Source organism: Chaetodon auriga, chromosome 15 (assembly GCF_051107435.1).
Source record: "Chaetodon auriga isolate fChaAug3 chromosome 15, fChaAug3.hap1, whole genome shotgun sequence".
Lineage (NCBI taxonomy): Eukaryota > Metazoa > Chordata > Actinopteri > Chaetodontiformes > Chaetodontidae > Chaetodon > Chaetodon auriga.
Window position 1 is genome coordinate 11,376,300 of NC_135088.1, and position 12,172 is coordinate 11,388,471.

The following is a 12,172-nucleotide window of genomic DNA, read 5'->3' on the forward strand; positions in this document are numbered from 1 at the left end:
AATATTAAAGATGCTATAATCGCATAAAAAAACCCTACACATGGAAGCTTTAGATGAATTACAAACACTTTATCTATAGGAGAGTAAGAATTTAACATTTAACACCAGCAAGATTCACAAGACAGAGGAGCCCTGATCATACTCGCCATGCAGCCATTTAAGATACTATTACTATTAACAGCATTTGTTCTGTGTGCTCAGGTGTACGAGCATGCAGACGGCAGCAAAAGCCTGAAGCTGGGAGACTTTGGTTTGGCGACTGTGGCGGACGGGCCCCTCTACACTGTCTGCGGGACCCCAACATATGTAGCACCTGAAATCATCGCAGAAACAGGGTAAGAGCATGAGCAGCAGAGTCGAGGTTACAGAAGAATGGCACACAGTCGTAATGCAGTTAGGCTCCTTGAAATTTAATCCTAAAAGAAACAAGGTTGCACTGCTTCACCTTGAAGTCAACACATTTCTTGGTCTTTATGCAGGTATGGCCTTAAGGTGGACATCTGGGCAGCTGGAGTCATCACCTACATCCTGCTGTGTGGTTTCCCACCCTTCCGAGGGTAGGCTAACAGCAAAAGCTTCTCTGCTGTTGTCGTATATAGACTAATTGAAAACTATGTCAATATGAGAGTTAAGGAACTGCATACAGATATTCTTTGGTTAATCTGAGTTTCTTCTTTGGTTTGCAGGAGTAGTGATGATCAGGAAGTGCTTTTTGATCAGATACTAATGGGACAGCTAGAATTTCCTCTACCATACTGGGACAATGTATCAGAGACAGCTAAGGTGAATATGTACATCTGTGCAGACATCATCTGTTTGCGTGCATTATGAGGAAAGTCACATTACATTGAGGGTATCAAAACTCACCACTGTTTTGTTTGCTGCTGAAGGAGCTGATTCGATCCATGCTGGAGGTGGAGGTGGATCAGAGATACACAGCCCTGCAGGTGCTAGAGCACCCTTGGGTCACTGTGAGTACAGCGTTAATTGAGCCCTCGTGTCTATAAAGTTGCAGTATTTCCCGAGAAGCGCTGATTTTGTTTCCTCTCCTACCTTGCTTCATACAGGATGAAGGTCTATGTGAGAACGATCATCAGTTGTCAGTAGCAGGGAAGATAAAGAAGCACTTCAACACCAGTCCTAAGGTCAACGACACCACTGCGGGAGTGTCAGTCATTTCTGTAAGTCCCTCAACTACAGTACCCATAAACCAGCAGGTCTGATGGATCGTTAGGTTCAGCTAACCTTGTAGCAATCACACCAAGTAGCATTGGTTTATATGGAGGTCTGCAGTTGTTCATGTGTTCTGCCTATCAGACAAACAGATACGACTTTCTGAGTGAAGTTTGTGCTCTGTGGTGTTTCTCTTTTCAAATGAACTGGTGTTTAGATTGATTGTGCTGGTTTCTCTTTGTGTTCAGCTGGATGACAGCTTTTCTATGCAGAGATCTGGGTCGTTGGATTTCTACCAGCACCCGGCCATGTATTGGATAAGGTACGCCAGGTTTCCATAGAGACACAACCGGATAGATGGTCAAAAACCAGCGAGAAATCATAACAAACCAAAATAGTGTCTCTGAAATTGATGTCTCCCTCCTCCCTGCGTGCAGCCCTGCTGACTGGCTGCTGCTGTGCTGCTTTGACAGCTTCGTGTCTGTGGTCTTTGTGCTTGGCTCTTTGCCTCTTCCCTTCCATCCCTCGCTCACCGTAAACACATATTCCACACAGTATATGCATCGCTGTCGTCTGTCTTTTGCCAAAGCCTCGTCTTCTGTGTCGTATCGCTGTATATCAGTGTCTCAGCGGACTTCTGAGTGTGTGAATAAGGAAGTGCGAGTTGCCCGTAAAAACACCCTTGTGAATGTTTCCTAAATGTCTCTGTTGAACGTGTATTACAAAACCAATTTTCTTTGTAACAAAGCAAACAAACTGGTGTTGCTGGGGTTTCTCAGTCACTTTTTGTTCACACCATTTCTTTGTGAATGCTGCCTTCCAAAGAAATATCCCTGTTCCCTTGCTTGCTGCAGTCAGTTTCAGTGCTTTTTTGATTGATGTCATGCTCTCCACTTGGCTGCCTGCCACTAACACCAGGGCCATTCAGCCCCCATTGCCCAACTCCTGATGTGTGACTTTATCCACCATTGATTTATGGAGGACCTAGAAGCTCATGCTTGTAAAGGTTTACAGTTGTGAATTTAGTAATTGGACACTGATAAGAGGGATTAATAACAGACTTGAATAAATCAATAAGAAATTAGTACATGAATGTATTAATCTAGCGTTAAAAAGAGATAACAAAAAATATGCATGAATAACAAAACGAAGCAATAAATATAGATGAATTAATACTAAAGTAAATTTCTAGCTCATTCCTAAATAAATGTAATGGAAATGGAAATTAGAATGGACTGCAATGGCTTTTTTTTTTTTTTTTTGGTAAAACTTGGCTTACTGGCCAGATCTTCACAATATGTCACTATCTGTCTATAGAGACCAGGTAACACTGGAGTTAAATCCCTGAGTGTGCTGAACTGAGCAAATGTACATTTATATTGCTTATGGATTTAACTTTTCACAAGTGGGGAAAACGAACGTTTTATTTCCAACTTAGAAAGCTACACACTTTATAACAAACAAACAAACACATGGCCATGAAAATTATAGAAAAGTAAGTCCATAGAAAAGTGAACGCAGAAACAATAGAATAGAATTAGAAATTAAAATGCTAATTAGCAAAATAATATGAATTTATTTATTCTACTTTTCATTTTTGTATTGATAATTAGACTTTTAGGATTCTTTTCATTGATATTTGTTGAATAGTTTACAGATGCCGTTATTAATGCAATACTTTTTCTTTTGTTAATCCCTCTTCTGACTGTCCAATTAAGCACCAATGAATAACTTAATGAACATGTACAAGGCTCTCCTGGTCCTCCATACTGGATTATGCACTGTGCTCCTGCATCCCTGCCTCAGAGGATCTGATCATAATGTTCTCCTGTTCCTCCCTCTTCAGGCCACCCCTCTTGATAAGGAGGGGCAGGTTCTCAGACGAGGACGCGACCCGGATGTGAAGCCGCTGCCTTTGCAGATGATGCCGACAGTGACAACAGTAACAACATCAACAACAAAAACACTGCGGGCGGAGCCTCCCAGTTGCCTCCCTGGCCTGCCCGTGGCCCCTCCCTCTGTGACCCCTGACACTTGCTCTGACCCTTCCCCGAACCCCAGCCTCCCATCTGACTCTGATGACATCTCCATCAGCTCAGCCAGTATCGCCTGCTCCCCCAGCTCGCCCTTCTAGAGAGGAGGCGGAGGGGGAGGAGGAGGAAGAGGAGGAAGTGAGGAAGGAACATCCTCATCCAGCTCTTCCCTCTAAAAGGAGGAGGAGGAGGAAGAGGAGACATCTGCTTCCCCACAGCCTCTCATCTAAGGCTGGGGGTGAACGGGGGGGAACTGTGGAGAGAAAAACAAACAGCAACAAAAAAAAAGAAAAAAAAGAGAGAAAACTTATAGCTTTCCTAAATCCATCTTTCCAAACCCCACAGGAGAGACCGATCAAAAGGTGGACAGAGGGAAAAGAGGGTAGAGAGGCTGGGAGAAAGACTGAAGAGGCAACAAGAAACAGAGATCATGAGGAAGAGGGGCGAGGACAAATGAGGTGAAAGACGTTTCATTTATTTCTTTTTCACGTTCTCTCATCTGAGCACACGTGACAGAGCTCAAGGAGCGAGAACGGGCGACGCCCTTCAGTGATGATCTGGGCTCAACATGGAAACTTCCTTAAGGTGGAGCAGCTCTACAGGGCAATATGAGAATATGGACCAATGTTCATGTTTTATTGAACCTTATTCATTCATTCTTTATTCACTGCATTTTTTGATATGTATTTCCCTTTTTCTTAAAGGATAACTTTTTGTTGACTTGTCCTAAGAGCTTGGTGGACTGGAGCAGTGTGTAGAAGTAGAGCTCAGACATTGAAGTAGGTTACTTGAACAGTGTAGTTGTGTGAAAATGAGGGTTAGGGTCAGTAGAGTTGAAAAGTTTTTCTTATGTGTTCAAAACGTGTTCAAAATGACAAACAGCAGCACTTGTGCTTTAATCCTGTGCTCCTCACAGTATTGGCGTTGCCTTCCTCTAATGTTGGATTGCAGTATTACAGTTTACATTTTACACAGACTGCTATTAAGACAATAATGGTGCATTTGATTCCTTCTGTGATTTTGTTAATCGCTTCATTGATGACATCTTGATACACAAAGTTCAGCAGCATTTGGGTGCTTGTGTAGCAAACTCAACATTTAAACAACCTTTTTCTCAATGCACACATTACCACCATCATTCTCTATTGATATCATATTATTCTTGATATTTTGTGATGCTCATGTACACATAGGAAGCCTTGTTTACATTTTTTTTCCAACACTGAAGGCATATTTCATTCACATATTCCAGCAGTAAAGAAAGGTATAATTGTTGCAGCCCAGGTGTGCCACTTCCATGGGTTTGGGGAAATGTTTTAGGAGGTAAATGTGTACAATTAACAGTTTACGAGGGCTGCCTATTTGCACAAAGTACTGCAGTCTAAGTGCAGTCAAACAGGTCGGAGAGAAAGACAGTATGGATGCCAGAGAACCAGCAGCACTCTTGGAAAGCAGTCCAGTTAAAAGGGTGGAAGAGGATTTTATTTCAGCTCTGTGCAACCTCGTTCATGGCTTCATTTGTTCAGATGAAAGCATGACAGACATACAGTAGCCTATTCTTACAATTACAACGGTTTCGTGATGAAGTATTGTTTATATGTTATGTAAATAACATAATTTTATTTATTTTGATAGTTCACAATACAGTATATTTCTTTACTAGTAGTAAGTCTATGAGAACTGTAAAAAATCATACATGTGTATCAGTCAATCAGCAAAGAAAAAAAAAATATCTAGAGAAGATCATCAGGTCGAGAGAGAGACTGTTTCATCCTCATCATTATGAAGTGGATGAATCCACATGGACAAATATAGAAGAAGAAGAAGAAGAGACCACCATCTTTGCTTCTTGTCAGGCACTGGGAATGATGTCACTTCCTTTGCAAACGCAGTGATGATGTGAGATGAAAGAAAGGAGAATCCAGAGGAGACAAATGCAGAGTGATTTCAGTTTTTTTTTCCTTTTTTACAGATGATCTCCCTGCAGTCGTCACACTTGTCTGTAAATTTCTGTATTTATCCTTGTCATCACACATAGACAGTAATGTGCCGCCATATTGACCCGATCAGTATGAATTTGTTGTGCTCTCCAGCACATGGGCACACGTGGTTTACCAAAGTGCTCTCACAGCTGCGCCACAGTATTACAATCTGTTGCAATACCAATACCTGTACCTCTGTTCAACAATGGTCTATCATGAATAATAGTAATAATTAAAATATGTTTCAAAAACAAATTGTGTGTGTCTTTTGTGGAGCTCTAATGTGATTTAATGGGTTTAGTGAATGATCTTAAAATTTCAGTCTGTAGCTTTACAGTCCTCTTGCTGCATGACTGGATTACAGGCAGGATGCTGGAAACAGTTTTATTTTATCGTAAATTTGTTCTATCAAATGAGTGCACATCATCCCACCAGGGCTATTTTGCTCTTGTTAACTGGTATCTGCTGAGAAGGCTCTTGACTTGAGGGGCACTTGATATGTTGTTATGAATTCCACAACATTTGTGGCCAGAGACGTGGGATTCAAAATTGTCTGTACTTGACCGGGCAGGTGCTCAGCGTTCAGGTGGTATGGTAGACTATATGGAACTTTCTCAGGCCTATTTGTGAATATGTATTTTGGCTCACCACAGTTACATTGAAAAAGAAATGTATGCAGATGATACAAAAATGGCTCTACCCCCTAAGTATTATATTCCCTTCCAAGAGAGTTTGCAATTTTATTAAAAAAAAAAAAGAATATAAAGAACTGAAAGAACTGTATGCTTCATGGTTTTCTGCCTGTTACAGAGCAAACACTGACTCTCAGCAGCTGCCTCTGTGCTTCCCCTGTGATCTTACCAGCCATATTCCAAGATCTTGACAGTTTAGTTCTATTCTTACCCACGGAAACACCATACCAAGTGGAAACACTGTATGTCTGAACACTTTCTGTGACACTTTGGTAACTGTAAAGTATCTCAGCCTCCAGAAAAGCTGTCCACCTTCCTAAACTTTCAGCTCTCTCAAACCTTGCCCATATGAATATTCATTCAGTCACTTCAGTGTCCTCTTTTCAGTGGTGGCTGCTGGCAGCGTGATGGGCAAAAAGAACGGCATGATCTGTTACAACTGCCTGAATAACAATTGGTATTGATTACTTGGGTTCTAATATGAATAATTTAAACTCATCAATATAATGTAATATATTATTAATGTAAACTATATTATATAATTTCTCCTGTCAGATTCTAAAACACTTTATTTCCATCAGAAAGAGCAGTGCCAGGAGAATGCGTTTGTAATTCTGGCCACTAGGGGTCGTTCTAACACAGCGAACCGATGCGGCGAAGAAGAAAGTCTTCGTTCTAGACGTACAGCGAGTGGAGTGACAAGCTAAATCTATGGAAGTAGCTCGATAGCCGTCTTCAAAACACAAGATTTATCTTCCAAATCATGGTGTATATTTGTTAACCGCCTTCACAAAGCAGTTATACGCATACCAATACAGAAAACTGGTTGGGAAAATGTTAACTCCTAGCTGTGTGTGCTAAGTGAGCTAACTAGCTAACGTGTGTCGACTGGGATGGGATGGTAGCTAGCTTGCTGCTGCTACACTGTATTTGTTCCCCACAGTCATGAGCGAAGATGACAATTCAGCATCAGCAAACAAAGACTCAACCCTCCTGCTCACTAAAGACGGACAAAGATACTACGTGAGTAAAAGCGGAGTAGTCGACAGCAGAAATGTGACCACGCCGCACGAACCGGACAACAACGTCTCCTCTTACGACATGGATGATCCGGACGAGGAGAGCGATGTTCTGGACACTTCGGATCCCAGAGATAGCGCTGCCAGCCCCGAGGAGCTCAACGACGAGGAGACCTCGGAGGGCGACAATGCCCCCAAACAATGCACTTACGAGGGATGCACGGAGACCACAACGCAGGTGGCAAAGCAGAGGAAACCGTGGATGTGCAAAAAACACCGCAACAAGATGTACAAGGACAAGTACAAGAAGAAGAAGAGCGACCAGGCCATGTCCAGTGGCAAACTTGATGTAAGATTAAGCTTCATAGATACTTCCAAACTTAAAAACATTCATCTAAATTCGTCATGATGTGGTGGAGACATTCCATTACAACCCTTAAGTAAACCTTTAATACAACCCATGTCTACATGTAGATGACTGGGGAAGAAAGGAATGTGAGAGGTGCATTGGGGACTGAACTTACTGGCACATGTGGTTCTCTGGTCCTGTTTTTCCAGACTTTACTGAACCACAACACAAATAAAACTCCCCCAGTTAATTGCTTGTTTTTGTCTTTCTCTTTTGCTAAACAGGAAAACTCAGAGGAGAGGCCTGTGTCTGTGAACAAACAGCGCCTGGGTGCCATGGGGGACCGGCCGGCCAGACCCTCCCTCATAGAGCAGGTCCTCAACCAGAAAAGACTGGTAAGTCAGAACTGGTCTGATGGACTGATTATGCCACTACAGATGAGTGACACATTAAAGGGAAAAAACAACATGAATCATCTCAATCATCAGATGCCACAAGCCTGCAGAGTAGTCTGTGTTGCTTGCCCTGTGATTTGTATCATTTTCATTCCAGGCAAGTTTCCCATATTTGTAAGAAAGCCTCTGCATTTGTTACTTTGCCGCTCTTATTTATGAAGGTTTTTCTGTAGTCATCCTTTTTTATATGCCTGGCCTTATGCTCACAGTCATATCTGTCTTTTTCTTGTTGTTTGGGTGCCTTTAATGTTGATAACGACTGTGTTTCTTGTGTCCCTCCACCTTGCAGTAGGCGATATGACACAGTGTATATAAACAGTATATATATATTTATGGTGATGGTATCATATTACAGTATTATGTTCTCTGCTCAAAATGCTATTCTACCTTTTTTCACTGTATTAACAAGGTAAGAGAAATATCTTCAGAAAGAAAAACTGATTGAAAAAAGGAGATTTTTGTATTGGCTCCAAATAGGAATGAAAATGAGGTGTAGGCCTACATCCACATTGAAGGAGTATCCTGCCTCATAGTTTAGGTTAATTAGTAAATGTACTGTGGTTCATTCTCACAGTAAAACCACAGGGCATGTCTGACAAGTGCATTTACATACAACAGCAACAGACACAAATACTGATGTCATATACTTTGGCAGAAAACCAGAAGCCTATCATCCTAGTACAGCAGTCAGTGTACCACAGGGCATGTTTTATCAAGTACGTTTACATACAGCAGCAGCAGACACTCACACTGATGCAGCAGATGGGGCTTTCCTTTAAAAACAAGGTGACAGTATGAAGTGATGAGATAATGTCAGGTCTGGCTGAGATATGAGATGACACAAAAATCAGTGTGAAAGAACAGTTTCCCACATCCAACCTACAATTTAACTGGCTTCAAATGAGACTTAACGTTCACACAGTTTGTCTTGACTGTCCGTCAATATTAAATACTCCAGCGTTGCTGCAGCATGTTGGTCTACGGTGGATGTTACAAGCTACATTAGCTGCTAACAGTGCTAACAGCAAATTCTAAAGGCTAACCAGCAAAATGAACAGTAAAACAACATAAAAATTGTAAAACCTGCAGGTTTTACGTTTGAAGTTGGTATTGATCCATCTTGAGCTTCAGTTTTGAAGTTATTCCTGCTTTGTATTGGCCCTCAAAGCAGCCTGAAGTAAAATGATGAGCGCACACACACACAGCTTAGTTTTCCAGTTGTTGCTTGTATTATTATCTTCCACATTTTTGTGTGACTGGAGTCAGTGTTATAGTCATGAAAATAATAGTTAGTGGATGTAACTCCAGTTCTATGAGTGTGTGCATAGCCTTCTACCTGTCTGTCATCGTAGTTACAGTAAAGCATACAATTTTTAATACGCAAAATCCATGTTGTGGCATAACGTGACACCAGTGACGAAATCAGTATTTTGCTGTTCCCTACTTCCACCCACACTGAGAGGAATTAGTTATTAATGTATAGATGCATCTATTATACAAAGGCACAAAAAGACAGCTAGGCTTTCTTCTCTAACATTTGATGTTGTATTGTGCTCTGAAATTTGTGTGTGTGTGTGTGTGTGTGTGTGTGTGTGTGTGTGTGTGTGTGTGTGTGTGTGTGTTCTTCAGTCACTGCTTAGGAGTCCAGAGGTGATCAGCTTCCTGCAGCAGCAGCAGCAGCTCCTGGCCTCACAGGGCCGCAGCCAATCGCAGCAGCAGTTCCAGGGATGCTGACGTCGGCCGGTCGATGTACAGTGCCTATCGTAAGTATTCACCCCCTTGGATGTTTTACACTTTTATTTCTTTCATAAATCAATTATGGTCAAAACAATTTGGCTTTTTTAACACAGAAATTTATTGGAAAAAGTCAAATGAAAACAGACTTCTACAAAGTAATGTCAATGAAATAAAAATATATAAAGAAATATGATTGTTTGCATAATTATTCACCCCCTTTTTAATTTAATGGTCTAATTCAATAGAGGTCCATCAAATTGTTGCCAATAGTCTCACAATTAGTGAAATGAAGATCACCTGTGTGATCTGAGTGGTGTGGGTGTGTTTCAAGTGATTGAGGTATAAAACACCTGTGTCTGAAGGGTCCAGAGACTGGTTGATCAGTATTCCTGGCTACCACTACACCATGAAGACAGAAGAACACTCCAAGCAACTCAGGGAAAGGGTTATTGAGAAGTACAATTCAGGGGATGGATACAAAAAAATTTCCAAGGCAATGAACATCCCCCGGAGTTCAGTGAAATCAATAATCAAGAAATGGAGGGAATATGGCACTTGTGTGAATCTGCCTAGATCAGGCCGCCCTCGTAAACTGAGTGACCGTGCAAGTAGGAGACTAGTGAGAGAAGCCACCAAGACCCCTACGACTACTCTGAAGGAGTTACAAGCTTCAGCTGCTGAGATGGGAGAGACTGTACATATAGCAACTGCTGCCCGGGTTCTTCACCGGTCAAAGCTTTATGGGAGAGTGGCAATGAGAAAGCCACTGTTGAAGAGAAGTCATATTAGATCTCGACTAGAGTTTGCCAAAAAGCCTGTGGAAGACTCCATGGTCAAGTGGAAGAAGATTCTTTGGTTTGATGAGAACAAAATTTAGCTTTTTGGCCATCAGACAAGACGTTATGTTCGGCGGAAACCAAACACTGCACATCACCAAAAAGCACACCATCCCCACTGTGAAGCATGGTGGTGGCAGCATCATGCTGTGGGGATGTTTCTCAGCAGCCGGACCTGGAAGGCTTGTAAAGATAGAGGGCAGAATGAATGCTGCAAAATACACCGAAATCCTGGGGGACAATCTTCTTCAGTCTGCAAGAGAACTACGGCTTGGGAGAAGATTTATTTTCCAGCAAGACAATGATCCAAAGCATACTGCAAAAGCTCCACAGGAATGGTTAAAAACGAACCAGGTAAATGTTCTGGAGTGGCCGAGTCAAAGCCCAGACCTCAATCCTATAGAGAATTTGTGGCTGGACTTGAAAAGGGCTGTTCATGCCTGATACCCGCGCATCCTGACAGAGCTTGAGCAGTTTTGCAAAGAAGAATGGAGCAAAATTGCAGTGGGCAAATGTACAAGACTGATTGAGACTTATCCACACAGACTCACTGCTGTGATTGCAGCCAAAGGTGCATCTACGAAATACTGACTTGAAGGGGGTGAATAATTATGCAAACAGTTATTTTCATTTATATAATTTTCTTTCATTAACATTACTTTGTAGAAATCTGTTTCCACTTTGACATTAAAGAGTTTTTTCCAATAAATGTTTGTGTTAAAAAAGCCAAATTTTATTGACCATGATTGATTTATGAAAGCAATAAAAGTGTAAAACATCCAAGGGGGTGAATACTTATGATAGGCACTGTATTTGTGAGAACACTGAAGAAACACTGGTACTGATGCACACATGGATAACTGTACACTGTAAACACGAATCTCCTCAGCCAGGTGGCCATGCATTTAAAAGTGCAGTGAGACTGGTGGACTGATCAAAGCCCCTCAGAAGGTGTGACCTCCTGAAGTAGCACACTGACCGTGAAATCAAACCTGGTGCTGTTATAGGAAAAAAACAGCTTCCTAAATACAAGCCAAAATTTCCTTTCATGTTTACTTATTGTGAATTTGTTGTTTAGTTACTCTGTCAAATCCCCTCCTTTCTGTTAGTTATCTTGTTTCAAGTGGCAATGATAATGAAGGAAGTAGATTATAATAAGAGTAATTTCTAATCCTAATCCTGTCAGATTCGGTCAGATTAAAACCTCAGTTGTTGCCAAAATAAACCTGTGAGCTCAATTTGATGCTCCTGTTTTCTCCTTTGCTGAAAAAGAACATTAATTCTTCGTGTGTGTGAGTTTCAAATGTGATCCTTTTCAGGCAGTTTTGTCTTGAATTGATCATCTTTGTGTTTTGAATGTTTACTCTTGAACATGTATTGTTCCATGTGACAATCTGTTGTGTAATGCATGTCTGTAGCCTCTTCTCAGTCAAGTGTGAAGGATTTAGTGGCATCTAGCGGTGAGATTTTACATTTCAACCAGCTGAATACCCCCCTGCCTCAACCCTCCCTTTCTAAGTGTGCAGGAGAAGATATGATGGCTGTGAAAAGGCCGGTTTTGAGCTGGTGTCTAGTTTGTCCATTATGGATTACTGTAGAAACATGGTGGTGATTCAGGTGATTATACACCAATTAATGCATAATTAAGAATATTATGATCAATTTCTGCCAATATATCCCTAAATCCTACACACTAGACCTTTTAAGAGACTCCAATTTTCGTGAATATTGGTCATGCTAGCTCTGTTGGCTTTGTGTTGGAAAGCAGCAGCTAGTCATGGACTGTGTGTTCCTGTATTTTTAAATCGAAGTGTACGTCCTCTGCTGTGAATATGAGTAAAATTACAATGCTAGCACTGAGAAATTTGCATTGCAGTGTGATGCTTTTGTTCTTTA

At 41.4% G+C, this 12,172-nt stretch overlaps 2 protein-coding genes across 5 annotated transcripts in view; both read left to right on the forward strand.

Moving 5' to 3' along the window:
- dclk1a (doublecortin-like kinase 1a) overlaps positions 1-3,511 on the forward strand; it is a 45,594-nt gene extending 42,083 nt beyond the window's left edge. For 2 of the 3 annotated variants that reach the window (XM_076749675.1, XM_076749677.1), the window contains 7 exons: positions 202-335; positions 480-557; positions 687-783; positions 891-971; positions 1,068-1,181; positions 1,422-1,495; positions 3,020-3,511. In XM_076749675.1, the coding sequence (XP_076605790.1) occupies positions 202-335; positions 480-557; positions 687-783; positions 891-971; positions 1,068-1,181; positions 1,422-1,495; positions 3,020-3,077 (636 nt within the window). In that variant the 3' untranslated portion in view covers positions 3,078-3,511. The remainder of the gene's footprint in view (positions 1-201; positions 336-479; positions 558-686; positions 784-890; positions 972-1,067; positions 1,182-1,421; positions 1,496-3,019) is intronic. The other variant, XM_076749679.1, reaches the window with a different exon arrangement.
- Positions 3,512-6,520: 3,009 nt separating this feature from the next.
- rfxap (regulatory factor X-associated protein) lies at positions 6,521-12,137 on the forward strand. 2 transcript variants are annotated; one of them, XM_076750526.1, is made up of 4 exons: positions 6,546-7,248; positions 7,533-7,643; positions 9,333-9,451; positions 11,085-11,179. In XM_076750526.1, exons 1-3 carry the CDS (start codon positions 6,826-6,828, stop codon positions 9,435-9,437), a joined length of 639 nt encoding a protein of 212 aa, XP_076606641.1. In that variant the 5' UTR covers positions 6,546-6,825; the 3' UTR covers positions 9,438-9,451; positions 11,085-11,179. The 2 variants fall into 2 exon arrangements, with proteins under 2 accessions (XP_076606640.1, XP_076606641.1); XM_076750525.1 differs by having other exon boundaries at positions 6,521-7,248; positions 9,333-12,137.
- The last annotated feature ends 35 nt before the right edge of the window (positions 12,138-12,172 follow it).

What these genes read in the sequence shown, in the direction of transcription:
- rfxap (XM_076750525.1), top strand. Translation starts at nt 6,826, where the DNA reads ATGAGCGAAGATGACAATTCAGCATCAGCAAACAAAGACTCAACCCTC. An exon ending in TGTCCAGTGGCAAACTTGAT is followed by an intron (nt 7,249 to 7,532) that starts GTAAGATTAAGC and finishes TTTGCTAAACAG; the next exon opens with GAAAACTCAGAGGAGAGGCC. An exon ending in TCCTCAACCAGAAAAGACTG is followed by an intron (nt 7,644 to 9,332) that starts GTAAGTCAGAAC and finishes TGTGTTCTTCAG; the next exon opens with TCACTGCTTAGGAGTCCAGA.